Source organism: Puma concolor, chromosome E4 (genome assembly GCF_028749965.1).
Source record: "Puma concolor isolate L17-30 chromosome E4, mPumCon1.1.hap2, whole genome shotgun sequence".
Classification (NCBI taxonomy): domain Eukaryota; kingdom Metazoa; phylum Chordata; class Mammalia; order Carnivora; family Felidae; genus Puma; species Puma concolor.
In genome coordinates, this window is record NC_141683.1 from 67,536,676 (window position 1) to 67,551,454 (window position 14,779).

Below are 14,779 nucleotides of genomic sequence, written 5' to 3' on the forward strand. Positions count from 1 at the left end.
CAAAAATAGATTTTTCAACATTTTTTATTTATTTTTGGGACAGAGAGAGACAGAGCATGAACGGGGGAGGGGCAGAGAGAGAGGGAGACACAGAATCGGAAACAGGCTCCAGGCTCTGAGCCATCAGCCCAGAGCCCGACGCGGGGCTCGAACTCACGGACCGCGAGATCGTGACCTGGCTGAAGTCGGACGCTTAACCGACTGCGCCACTCAGGCGCCCCTCAAAAATAGATTTAAAAAATGTTTAAAAAATAAAATGGCATCGAGGTGATAATTGTTGATGTTGGGTGTGGGCTCATGGGAATTAACTTACACTGTCCCATTTTTACATATGCTTGAAATTCTTTATAAGATTCTATTTTTTAAAAAGGATGACATAGAGATTTTCAGATCAAGAAAAAAACCAAGAGATGTTGTTATCAGTGGAACCTGGGGAGTTTTCAGGCAACTGGAGGTTTGCAGAGGGAAGCAGTTTAGCACAAGGAGTAGGGGAAAAGCAAAGGCAGGAAGAGAAAATATTCGATGTTTCCAAATTCAGTGACCAGAAGGGTGTCTAATAAGAAATCAGGAAGACCATCAGTGTTTAGCGGAATATGGTGAGTTATCAAATTTAACAAGAGGCGTCTGGGCACCTTACATTCCTGTTCGCAAAAGTCACACGTGTCTTAAAACTGCCTTTCAGCTCACCACCTTGTATGAGAACTTAAGTATACGCAACCAGCAGTTAGAAGAGGAGGTGAAAGACCTGGCAGACAAGAAAGAATCGGTTGCGCATTGGGAAGCTCAAATCACGGAAATCATTCAGTGGTGAGTACTCATTTCAGTGTGTTTTTGTGGGTGATTTTAGACATACGGCCAAGTTGGCGTGAATTCCGCAAGGCTACTAACGTGGGTTTTTTTTCCCCCTTGTTTTATCGCTTTGACAAATAACTTTCCCTGAGAAGCATAATTTTATTACTGACCTGTTATTTATTACTGATCCGTATTCTTGTATATTTTCAACTGTTCCTCTTTTCCCCAATGCAACAAGTAGCCCGTGTCCACCTTCCACGGCTTCATTGAAAACTGGTGTTTCTAAGAAAAGGAAAGAAAAGAAAAGGTTATTCTAAGACAGTTGGTCCTTAAAAAAACTGAAGGAACTCATTCACTAGCTATAAGAATTCCTTTGTAAGACCAAAATTGCTGTTTGCGATTATTTTAAGAAACAGACGGCCCGGAGAAGAATTTCGAGCCTGAAGATGTGCCATCACTTTCTTTCGTATACCACAGACTGATTCACACATGGCACCGTAAGAACCTTAAATGGTCACAGTTTCATATTATCAACTATTCTTTAAGCTCTTAGGATTTAATTTGGAATAATCACCTTAGTAACTTTCACATTATTTCATTAAGCGATTCTGGCATTTGTAAAAGTGTGTATATTTTTATAAAACATGAAGAAAGTTGAATCCAATAGGGACTTTATTTTGTAATGAAAATAGGTGGCTTCACTTTTTACATTTACTTTTCAACCTTTTGGTTCTTTCTGGCACATCATGGATGCTTAATTTGCATGAAAACAACTAGTTTCTTTATGTATCTATAGACCAGTCATTTGGTGGGAATTTTAGTTTCTTATACTCTTATTTTGGTTCTTCAAACATCATTTTCCGTTTTCCTACCTTACGGCAGATTCATACCCTCCATCTTAAATAAAATCAGAAGTGAATAAACACTGCAAGAGATCTTACCCAGATGACTCAAGTATTTTGATAAAGGCCTAACTACAGAACTCTTGTGTTCACTCACCTTTGGCTTATGAATGTGACCGTTAAATGCATATCTAAACGAAAATGCCCAAATTGTGGAAATGTGGTTGTGTTCCAAACAGTTAATGATTCATTAATGGTTAATTTGTGTCCTTGTTATCAAGTCTACATTTCTAAAGCAAAATCATTGTAATTTTTAGCCAAGCTTATAATACCAAAAATTACGGGGCCACCTGGGTGTCTCAGTTGGTTAAACATCTGACTCTTGGTTTGGGCTCAGGCCATGATCTCACAGTTTGTGGGTCTGAGCCCTGCATCAGGCTCTGTGCTGATATTATGGAGCCTTCTCAGGGTTCTCTCTCTCTCTCTCTCTGTCTCTGTCTCTGTCTCTCTGTCTCTCTCTCACCGCCACCCCTCCCCCACTTATGCACGCACATTCTCTCTCTCAAAATAAAACTTAAAAAAATAATGTCAGGGCACCTGGTGGCTCAGTCGGTTAAGCGCCGACTTCGGCTCAAGTCATGATCTCACTGTTCAGGGGTTTGAGCCCCGCATTGGGCTCTGTGCTGACATCTCAGAGCTTGGAGCCTCCTTCAAATTCTGTGTCTCCCTCTCCCTCTGCCCCTCCCCTGCTCACGCTCTGTCTCTCTCTCTCTCAAAAATAAACATTAAAAAATTAAAAAAATAATATCAAAAATTATGACTCTTAACTACTTAGAACTGGTGGTGGCAAAACAAAAAAAAAACTGACTCTTCATTTGCAACTACATTATTATGTAATCAAACTTATAATTAAGCTGTTGCTGAAAATGACTTTACAGAAAACAAAGATGATCTGGCCAAAGCCAGAGTTCCTAGACAACTAATTTTTTCTAGTGACAGACATGATGGGTTCAGATGGAATGAGAAGTAAGGAAATAAGTTTTAGTAGTAAAGGAAATAAGCTTTAAAGGCAAACTCTGGAAAGGGTTAGTAGAAAGGATGAAGGTGAAAGTTTTCAGGTGATACCACAAAACCATCATTTTAGACTTTTCACATTCAAGTGAAATGTGCAGAAGAAATCAGGAATGCAAGCAAGTCACTTTACATAAAAGCTGTTATTTAGAAATGGGCTAAAATATTAGGTAGCTAATTATTAAATACGTAATAGGGTAAAAGTAAAAGACGTAGTCCATGTTCTCAGACTTCTCACGTTCTTGGAAGTAAATCTGGGATATTCTGTTCATGCTTAAAAAGTAAAGAGTCTCAGGCTGTTTTGAGTTTTCAGTCTGTACGTTAAAAAATGAAGTGATGCTAGGGGCGTCTGGGTGGCTCAGTCGGTTGAGCGTCCAACTTCGGCTCGGGTCATGATCTCACAGTCCGTGGGTTCCAGCCCCGCATCAGGCTCTGTGCTGACAGCTCAGAGCCTGAGAGCCTGCTTCACATTCTGTGTCTCCCTCCCTCTGCCCCTTCCCCGCTCATGCCCTGTCTCTTTCTGTCTCTCAAAAATGAATAAATGTTAAAAAAAATTTTTTTTTTTAAATGAAGTGATGCTAGAAATAGGAAGATGGCAGTGGAGTAGGAGGACCCTAGGCTCAGCTCATCCCGTGAATACAACTAGATAACTATCAAATCTGACAAAATACCCCAGAAATTCACCTGAAGACTGACAGAACAGACTCCACAATTAGAGAGAAGAGGTCACATTGAAGAAGGTAGGAAGTGCAGAGACCTGGTTTGGGGAGAAACGAATCCTGGCTGCTGCCGAAGGGAGGGAGCCATGGTCATGGAGAACGGTGAGAGAGAGAGGAGCACACAAGGGAACTCATAAGAGAACATCTCCCCACAGCCATTGGCTTAGAAAACAAGAGGGACTAAATTTTGTGAGTTCTTGGAACCAGCAGAGCTTGAAGACTGGACTTTTAAAGGTCAGTGGGAAATAGAACCTGGAGGGCACTGCGCTGCTCTTGGAGAGAAGGCAGGCCAACAGCCTGGAGATAGATGACATGGAAACAGTGATCTGAAGAGCCCGTGGGGCACACAATGGGGAGGTTATTTGCTCTTCTTGGAGTGTAGCCCAGAGAGACCCCATTCATGGAGAGACCTCTCCGAGAACAAGAGTAGCTGGCTGGCACCGTCTCTCCCCAGCCCCTCAGCATAAACACAGAGCCACCTGTGGGAAGATACCGGCTGCCTAACCTGTGTACGCCAAGCCCCACCCCCGTGTGCTCTGGTGGGACTGCCCTTCTCGATCATGCTTACCTTAGCCGCATTGTGGCAGCCGCTTTGTGCCAGAAGGGTAGCACAAACCCTTGCCCGTACCACGTCTCCCAACCAGAGAGTTTTGCAAGGCCTCAGTTCCAGTGGAGGTCCCATTTCACAAGCAGATCAAAGCAAAACTGGCTAAAACTCACCACATTTAGGCCAGGGACTAAACTCTGCCCATAGCAGGCAAGGAGCGCCTCTGCAGACAACTGGCCTCAAGGACAGAGCAACCAGAACAGAGCAGCAGAGCACACACAGCACACACAGCACACACACCCTGAAGTGCCAGGCCTTGGGCACTATATGACCTCTTCTTCATGAAGCCATAACTCTCAAGAGCGGGAGAGATAACTGGCTTTTCTTTTTCCTTTTTTAATTTAAGTTTTTTTTAATGTTTATTTTTGATAGAGTGCAAGCGAGCAGGGAAGGGGCAGAGAGAGAGGGAGACACAGAATCCAAAGCAGGTTCCAGGCCCTGAGCTGTCAGCACAGAGCCCGATGCAGGGCTCAAACCCAAACTGCGAGATCATGACCTGAGCTGAAGTCAGACACTTAACCGACTGAGCCACCCAGGCGCCCCATAACTGGCTTTTCTAGCACACAGAAGCAGACAGAGATTTAGACAAAATGAGAAGACCAGGGATTTGTCCCAAATGAAAGAACAAGATAAGGCCGTGACCAGAGATCTAAGCAAAATAGATGTAAATAACATGTCTGATGGAGAATTAGAGTAGCAATCATAAAGATAGTCACTGGACTTGAGAAAAGAATGGAGGACATCAGTAGCACCCTTACCACAGAGATAAAAGAGTTAAAGAATCAGAGATGAAGAGTGTAATAAACAAGATTAGAAACACACTTGATGCAGTGAACAGCAGGCTGGAAGAAGCAGAAGAATTAATGAATGATGAAGGCATAGTAATTGAAAGCAGTTCAATTATGCAAAACGAGAGCAGACTTAGGCAACTCAGTGACTCCGTTAAATGTAATAACTTTGGTATTATAGGAGTTCTAGTAGACAAAGAGAGAGAAGGAAGGAAGGGAACAAACATCCAGATCCAGGAGGCACGGAGAACTCTTCATCAAAATCAACAAAAACAGGCCTACATCAGGACATATTGTGATTAAATTTCCAAAATACAGTGTTGAAGAAAAAAAATCTTAAAAGCAGCAAGACAAAATAAGTCAGTAATGTACAAAGGAAAACCCATAAGGCTAGCAGGAGATTTTGCAACAGAAACCTGGCAAGCCTGAAGGGAGTGTTATGATATACCTAGCATGCTGAATGGGAAAAATATGCAGCCAAGAATACTCTGTCCAGCAATGATGTCATTCATAATAGAAGGAGAGATAAAGAGTTCCCCGGACACACAAAAACTAAAGGAATGCATGACCATTAAAGCAGCTCTACAAGAAATATTTAAGGGAATTCTGAGTGGAAAGGGGATACCAAAAGTGATAGTATAAAGGTAGGAAACATAAATGCAGTAAAAATGAATGTTTCTGTAAAAAATCAGTCCAGGAACTCACGAAAGAGGGTATAAAATATGACACCATATACCTAAAATGTGGGGAGGAGAGAAGAAAAGAGTGGGTTCAAACTTAAACAACCATGAACTTAATATAGACTGCTGTATGCAGATGTTATATACAAACCTAATGGTATAACGATCTATCAAAAACCACCAATAAACATGCAAAAAATAAAGGCAAAGAAATTCAAAGATACCAGTTAAGAAAATCAGACCGTGAAAGAGAAAGATGATAAAGGTTCAAAGAAAATCTTAAGAAACAACCACAAAACATGTAATAAAATGGCAATAAATACATATCTATCAATAATTACTTTCTAAATAGACTGAGTGCTCTAATCAAAAGACTTAGGGTGTCAGAATGGATAACCCATCTATGCGCTGCCTACAAGAGATTCTCATTTTAGACCAAAAGACACCTGCATATTGAAAGTGAGAGGATGGAGAAACATTTATCATGCAAATGAATGTCAAAAGAAAGCTGGATTGGGGACGCCTGGGTGACTTAGTCAGTTAAGCGTCCAACTCTTGATTTTGGCTCAGGTTGTGATCTCATGGTTCATGGGGTTGAGCCCCGCATCAGACTCTGCACTGACAGCGTGGAGCCTGCTTGGGATTCTCTCTCTCCCTGTCTCTCTCTGCTCCTCCCCAACTCACACTCTCTCCCTCTCAAAATAAATTTAAAAAAGAAAGAAATCAGGAGTAGCAATATTTAGGTCAAGCAGAGTCGACTCCAAAACAAAGACTGTAACAAGGGCAAGACACAAAAGGGTGTTATAATAAAGGGGACAATGCAACCAGAAGATATAACAATTATAAATATTTATGAGCCAAACATGGGAACACCCAAATACATAAAACAATAACAGACATAAAGGAACTAATCAATAATAATACGATAATAGTAGGGGACTTTAACACCCCACTTACAGCAAGCAGTGAACAGATCATCTAAGCAGAAAATCAATAAGGAAACAGTGACTTTGAATGACACACTGGACCAGATGGACATAATAGATATATTCATAACATTCCATCCTAAAACCGCAAAATACCCATTCTTTTCAAGTGCACATGGAACAGTGTCTAGAATAGATCACATATTAGGCTGCAAAATAGGTCTCGACAAATTCAAGAAGATTGAAGTCATATCATGCACCTTTTGTGACCACAATGCTACGAAACTAGAAGTCAACTACAAGAAAAAATCTGGGAAGACCACAAATACATGAGGGTTAAATAACATGTTACTAAACAATGAGTTGGTCAACCAGGAAATAAAAGAAAAAAATTAAAAATGCATGGAAACAAAGGAAAGTGAAAGTAGTCCAAACCTTTGAGATTCAGCGAAAGCAATTCTAAGAGGGGAGTATATAGCAATACAGGCCTACATCAGGAAGGAAGAAAAATCTCAAGCAACTTAACCTTATACCTTACCTAAAGGAGCTAGAAAAAGAACAACAAATGAAGGCTAAAGCCAGCAAAAGAAGGAAATAATAAAGATTAGAGTAGAAATATATGATCTAGAAACTTAAAAACAGTAGAACAAATCAATGAAACCAGAAACTGATTCTTTGAAAAAATTAATAAAATTGGCAAACTTCTAACCAGACTTATCAGAAATAAAAAAGGACCCAAATGAATAAAATCACAAACGAGAGAGGAGAAATCATAACCAACACCGCAGAAATACAATTATAAGAGAGTATTATGAAAAACTGTATGCCAACAAGTTGCACAACCTAGAAGGAATGGATAAATTCCTAAAAACATAAAATTACCAAAACTGAAACAAGAAAAAATAGAAAATTTGCACAGACAACTAGCAAAAAAAATCAAATCTGTAATCAAAACAAAACAAAAAAATCCCAACAAATAAAAGTCCTTGAACAGATGGCCTCACAGGGGAATTCTGCCAAACATTTAAAGAAGAGTTAACACCTATTCTTTTCGAACTATTCCAAGAGGATAGAAAAGGAGGAAAAACTTCCAAATTCATTCTCTGAGGCCAGGGTTTCCCTGATTCCAAAACCAGATAAAGACACCACAAAAAAGAGAACTACAGGTCCAATATCTTTAATGAACACAGATGCAAAAATTGTTAACAAAATACTAGCAAACTGAATCCAACAAAACACTTAAAAAATCATTCACCACGATCGAGTGGGATTTATTCCTAACTTGCAAGGGTGATTCAGTATTCTCAAATCAATCAACATGATCCATCACATTAATAAAAGGAAGGCTAAGATCCATATGATCACTTCAGTAGATGCAGAAAAAGCATTTCACAAAGTTCGACATCCATTCATGATAAAAACCCTCAACAAAGTAGGCTTAAAGGTAACATACCTCAACATAGTTAAGGCCATTTATGAAAAACCAACAACTAGTATCATCCTAAGTGGGAAAAACTAGTAAGAGATTTTCCTCTGTAGTCAAAAAAAAAAAGACGGGATGTCCACTATCACTGCTTTTATTCAACATAGTGGAAGGGTTAGCCACAGCAGTCAGACAAGAAAAAAATAGGGGCGCCTGGGTGGCGCAGTCGGTTAAGCGTCCGACTTCAGCCAGGTCACGATCTCGCGGTCCGTGAGTTCGAGCCCCGCGTCGGGCTCTGGGCTGATGGCTCAGAGCCTGGAGCCTGTTTCCGATTCTGTGTCTCCCTCTCTCTCTTCCCCTCCCCCGTTCATGCTCTGTCTCTCTCTGTCCCAAAAATAAATAAACGTTGAAAAAAAAAAATTTTTTTTAAAAAGAAAAAATAAAAAGCATCGAAATCGGCAAGGAAGAAGTCAAACTTCTATTTGTAAATGACATGATACTATATGTAGAAAACTCAAAAAACTCCACCCAAAACCTGCTAGTCCTAAGATACAAAATCAGTATATAGACATCTGTTGCATTTCTGTACACCAATAATAATGGAGTGGCAGACAGAGAAATTGAGGAGTCAGTCTCATTTACCATTGCACAAAAAATAATAAAATACCCAGGAATAAACCTAACCAAAGAGGTGAACGATCTGTACTCTGAAAACTATAAAACATTGATGTAGAAATTGAAGAAAACACAAAGAAATGGAAAGACATTCCATGCTTATGGATCGGAAGAACAAGCATTGTTAAAATGTCAGTACTACCCAAAACAATCTATAGATTTAATGCAATTCTTATAAAAATACCGACAGCATTTTTCACAGAGCTTGAACAAAAAATCATAAAATTTATATGGAACCACAAAAGACCCCAAATAGCCAAAGCTATCTTGAAAAAGAAAAGCAAAGTTGGAGGCATCACAATTGCAGGCTTCAAGTTATATTACAAAGCTGTAATAACAAAAACTATATAGACACAAATACAGACAAATATAGACACAAATATAGACACATAGGTCAATAGAACAGAATAGAAAACCCAGAAGGGAACCCACAACTATACGGTCGGTTAATCTTCAACAAAGCAGGAAAGAATATCCAATGGAAAAAAGAATATCTCTTCAACAAATGGTGTTGGACCTGTTTCCGATTCTGTGTCTCCCTCTCTCTCTGCCCCTCCCCCGTTCATGCTCTGTCTCTCTCTGTCCCAAAAATAAACGTTGGAAAAAAAAAAAAAAAAAAGGGGCGCCTGGGTGGCGCAGTCGGTTAAGCGTCCGACTTCAGCCAGGTCACGATCTCGCGGTCCGGGAGTTCGAGCCCCGCGTCGGGCTCTGGGCTGATGGCTCAGAACCTGGAGCCTGTTTCCGATTCTGTGTCTCCCTCTCTCTCTGCCCCTCCCCCGTTCATGCTCTGTCTCTCTCTGTCCCAAAAATAAACGTTGGGAAAAAAAAAATAAATAAATAAAAAAAAAAACAAAAACAAAAAAAACAAATGGTGTTGGAAAAGAATGAATGAAAAAGAATGAAAGTCCATGTAAAAGAATGGAATTGGATTACTTTCTTTTACACAATACACAAAAATAAATTCAAAATGGATTGAAGACCTAAATGTGAGACAGGAAGCCATCAAAATCCTAGAGAAGACAGGCAGTAATTTCTTTGACATTGGCCATAGTAACTTCTATATATGTCTCCTGATGCAAGGGAAGCAAAAGCAAAAATGAGCTGTTGGGACTACATCAAGATAAAAAGCTTCTGCACCGTGAAGGAGACAATCCACAAAACTAAAAGGCAACCTACAGACTGGGAAAAGATATTTGAAAATGACATATTCTGTCAAGGGCTAGTATCCAAAATATCTAAAGAACTTACAATACACCCCCGAAATGAATAATCCAATTTTAAAAACGGGCAAAAGACATGAACAGACATTTTTCCAAAGAAGACATACAGGTAACCAGTAGACACGTGAAAAGATGCCGAGCATCACTCATCATCAGGGAGATACAAATCAAAACCACAGTGAGATACCATCTCATACCTGTCAGAATGGCTAGAATCAACAACACGGGAAATAAGTGTTGGTGAGGATACAGAGAAAAAGCAACCCTTGTCTACTGTTGGTGCAAATGCAAACTGGTGCAGCCACTCTGGAAAACAGTATGGAGGTTCCTCAAAAAGTTAAATATAGAGCTGCCTTACGATCCTGAAATCACCCTACTAGGTATTTACCTAAAGAGTACAACAATACTAATTCAAAGAGATATATGCATCCTATGTTTGCAGCAGCATTATCAACAATTAGCCAAATTACAGAAAGAGCCCAAATGTCTCTGGACCGATGCATGGATAAAGAGGATGTGGTATACGTATACAGAGGAATATCAGCTATGAAATGGAATGAAATCTTGCCATTTGCGATGACGTGGATGGAGCTAAAGAGTATTATGCTAAACAGAATAAGTCAATCAAACACAAAAACCATATGATCCCACTCCTATGTGGAATTGAAGAAACAAAACAAACGAGCAAAGGGAAAAACAGAGAGACAAATAATGAAACAGATTGTTAACTAGAGAACAACACACTGATGGTTACCAGGGGGGGAGGGGCGGGGGGGTTGGTGAACTAGGCGGCAGAGAGTGAGGAGGGCACTTGTCGTGAGGAGCGTCGGGTGTTGTAGGGCAGTGGTGTCTCACTGTATTGTACACCTGAAACTAGTGTAGCACTGTATGTTCACAAACTGGAATTTAAACTAGAACTTCAACAAAAATGAGGCGATGCCCAAACAAGGTTTTAGGAGTTTGTAATATATGGTATTTTAAATGTTTCTGTTGGACAAAGTAACGGTGTTAGAACAAGTGCTGTTGTATGTAAGACCTCTGTTAGATGCATTTCTAACGGCCCCTTACTCTGCCCCCTCCACCTTTCCTATGAAATATCCCTCTTCTATGAAAAAATACCTTTTAGGGCAGGGAGACCTTGTTGTTCATCACTGTGTGCAGTGCTCACCATTGTCTCTTCAGAATACATCGCTCTTTCTCTTTGAAATGATAGGACAAAAAAAGTCGGAGTCATAGTCTAGTCCCCAAGAGTGATATCTAAAACCCATTTCCTCACATCTGCTGCATTCTTCGGTATAAATAGGCAGTAGGGTGGTCTGTAAAAGCTAGTACTTTGCCTTCAAGCAGCTTATAACATTTAAAAGTTTAAAAATTAATGTGACTGGATTTGGAGATTAGTTACAAGACTTAAATGTAAGTTGCTCTATGTATCATACAATACTGATTTTCCTATAGGAGTGTAGAAGAGAATCACCTCATACTGGGGTGCTTAAGAAAGCTGGGGGTAATCAGTTGAACTTACAATGTATTTGCTGAAAACCCTGAGGTTAATAAAGAGTCCTATACTTAGGTTGGCTGAATTGGAGGTTCCATATAAAGCGATTGGAAATAAGACTAGTAAAGTTACCACCATACAGTTACCATGAATACTGGGTAAGAATTTGATCTTATAAGAAGGAGAGAAGGTTTTTGCAAAGGATAATGGCATTGATTAGATGATGCATTGGGAAGGCAACTCTTTATAGTGGTGTTCAGGATGAAATAGAGGGGAGTTTGGGGGAAACTGAACAAATGGAGAAGACATTACGGGAGAAGAATCTATAGGATTCTTATAATTATGAATTAAGGACAAGAGATGACGAAGAATTAGTATTTCCGAAATTCTGAGTTGGAGAGATTAAGAAAATGATGATATCATTGAAATAGGAAAGTCAGGAGAAGGAAACAACTTCGAGGAAGATAAAGTCAATTTTGATTGTTTTCAGACTGGGCTCACCCTAAGACATCTGGCTACAGATTTCCAATATGCTTTTGGAAACATTCCAGAAAGGTTAAGGCTAAACATATAAATTTGGGGATTTAATTTCTAGTCAATAAAGCCATTAACGTTGAGATCTTTCTAAGGAGAAAAGGATAATAGTGAGAGCAGTATATAGGACACAGAGGACAACCAGGAAAGTGTTTTCATAATCAGCAGAGGGTTTCAGTAATAAAACTTTTATTTCCCTTTATTTACATTCACTCACGTTACTTGAAATAATCCTCATTCACTAATGTTCATTTGTGTGAAGTAATAGCTTATACTGATTACAACATACTATATTCCAGGCATTGAGTTGAAAATTCACTTGGACAATACTCTTTTTTAGTTATCCCAACAGTCCTATGAGGTAGGATTATTATTCCCATTTCATAGGTAGGGATAACAGAGTTAGAAGGGGTAAATGACTTAGTCCAAGTCCCAGAGCTGATGAGCAGTGAGCTAGGATTTGAACCCAGAAATCTGTTTCTGGGTCTGACTCAGATATCAAGTTCTTAGTCACCCTACTGTGTATGTCCTACCTCCCCAACTTTTTAAGGACCGTATTTTAGATATCTTCTCTGTCTCCAAGTATGTCCCCGCATAATAATATTAATAAATATTTCTGGATTAATTACTGTAAAGAATTTGGGAGGAGAGGATTAGATATGCCAGAATAACAACATAGACTGAAACTGGACTTTTGTAGTTCAGTAGTTATTTTAATAAACTGTGCTTTCAGGGGCGCCTGGGTGGCTCCGTCGGTTAGGCATCCGACTTCAGCTCAGGTCATGATCTCACACTCCGTGAGTTCAAGCCCCGCGTCAGGCTCTGTGCTGACAGCTTAGAGCCTGGAGTCTGCTTCAGATTCTGTGTCTCCCTCTCTGTCAAGGGAGACAAGACAGTCAAAGGGCAAGACAGTGTTGGGCTGGGGGGAGTGAAATTTTAAGGATTTGAGGTTGGAAACAGATAGCAATGATTCTGAAAAGGAATTGTTGTAGGAGACCCGGGGCCCAGTGGAACTTAAATGGCAGGAGTTTGTAACTGACCAAAGTCTTTTTTTTTTTCTTTAACCCTTCCCTTCCTTAATTTTTTGTAGCCAATAAAATGGACCTAATTTTAATCAAAAGTTGAGACTTAACGGGAGACCACAGGAGTAAGGGAATGTGAACGTACTCAAGGTGTAAACAAAAACAAAATTACAAGAGATTGTTTTTTATTTAAAATGTTGAACAACAGGGGGCGCCTGGGTGGCTCAGTCGGTTAAGGTCATGATTTCATGGTTCATGAGTTTGAGCCCCTCATCCGGCTGTCTGCGGTCAGCGCAGAGCCTGCTTGGGATCCTCTGTCCCCTTCTCTCTCTGCCCCTACCCTCGCTCTCAAAAATGAATAAACATTAAAAAAAAAAAAAAGTTAACATATCTGATTTCCAGAGTTAATGAAACACATTGGACTTCTTAAGTTCCTGGAATGTGCATAAACCCAGATCACTGAGCTGTGCTAGACACTGAAGCAGACTGCTGGACGCCCAGGAGCCTGGCCATTTAAATGAGAATGTGGTTTTCTTTTTTTGTTGTTGTTAACATTTGTTTACTTTTGAGAGAGAGAGAGAGAGAGAGAGGGAGAGACAGACATGGAGGGAGGCATGAACGGGGGAGGGGCAGAGACACAGAATGGGAAGCAGGCTCCAGGCTCCTAGCTGTCAGCACAGAGCCCGACGTGGGGCTCGAACTCATGGACCGTGAGATCGTGACCTGAGCCGAAGTCGGACACCCAACTGACTGAGCCCCAGGTGCCCCGATAATGTAGTCTTCTTTATCGCCACCATGTAAGTGTCTTTTTTGTATTCTAGAAGGGGTCATCTTCCTCCATCCCCACTTACTCTTTATACTGTAGGTCAGATGATGAAATCAAAAGGTGGTGATCCGTTGCGGTGTCCAGAGTTAAAGAAATTTGAAGGAAACAGCCTCCTACACAAGCGTTCTTACTATTTTCTAAAGCCATTTTCCTTTAAAAGGCAATAAAATTACATACATGGATATAGAGCCTAAAAATATGTAACTGACTCGGCGGGGCAACGTCTTACAGCGATTTTATCGCTTTTAGCATTAGATTCTTTTTCTGGTCCTCCGGTACAGCATCCCATCTGAGGGAAGCAGATCCCTTGTCAGGGGCCTCTTTAAGATACACAGATATAGATGCATGAATTTGACTCCTGGGGAGTTTAAATTCTAAAAGCCGCTAAAGCAAAGTTCAAGGTTTAAATTCATCGGCTGTATGCATCAGATACATCTTGATTTACCTGAAATATACTTTCCTTATTACTATTCAGTGGCCTGAATTTTATTTATGAGAACAGCCAGCCTCACAAAAGCAAATAGTGTTCCCCAGAGTGTATTAGAATACACTTGTAGATGTTGCAAATTTCAACTCCATTTTTTATTCCTTTGTGCAGTTACAGCTTTCTGTAAACCAGTGTTGTTCATTCTTCGTGAGCACAGTACCTTCTTTTGTAGATTTTCATCTGCTGGCAGTCCGGACCCTAGTCTTGCCCTGGTTTTGAAGGAGATGTAATAAAACACAAGCTTTCTCTTGATAAATTCTGAAATGTGGAGTGTGTTTGAATGTAATTTGAAATAATTTTGAATATAATTTGAATATTGAATATAATTGAAATATAATTTGAAAATATTGAATATAATTTGAATATAATTGAATATAATTGAATATTGAATATAATTTGAAAACATTTCCTTTTTTTAATGTTTATTTTTGAGAGAGAGAGAGAGAGAGAGAGAGAGAAAGTGTGTGAGAGAGTGGGGAAGGGTCCAAGAGGGGGCAGTACAGAGGATCTGAAGCAGGCTTCTGTGCTGACAGCAGGGAGCCTGATCCAGGGCTCGATCTCAGAACCATGAGATCACGACCCGAGCTGAAGTCAGATGCTTAACCAACTGAGCCACCCATGTGCCCAAATTTAAAAACCTATCTAAGATCCTAAGAGTTGCATCAGTCAAGG

The 14,779-nt window shown here is 40.0% G+C and overlaps 1 protein-coding gene across 16 annotated transcripts in view; it reads left to right on the top strand.

Moving 5' to 3' along the window:
• Positions 1–14,779, top strand: part of CDC42BPA (CDC42 binding protein kinase alpha) — a 321,738-nt gene that overhangs the window by 237,111 nt on the left and 69,848 nt on the right. For all 16 annotated transcript variants that reach the window (XM_086694399.1, XM_086694385.1, XM_086694392.1 and 13 more), the window contains one exon: positions 683–807. In XM_086694399.1, the coding sequence (XP_086550525.1) occupies positions 683–807 (125 nt within the window). The remainder of the gene's footprint in view (positions 1–682; positions 808–14,779) is intronic.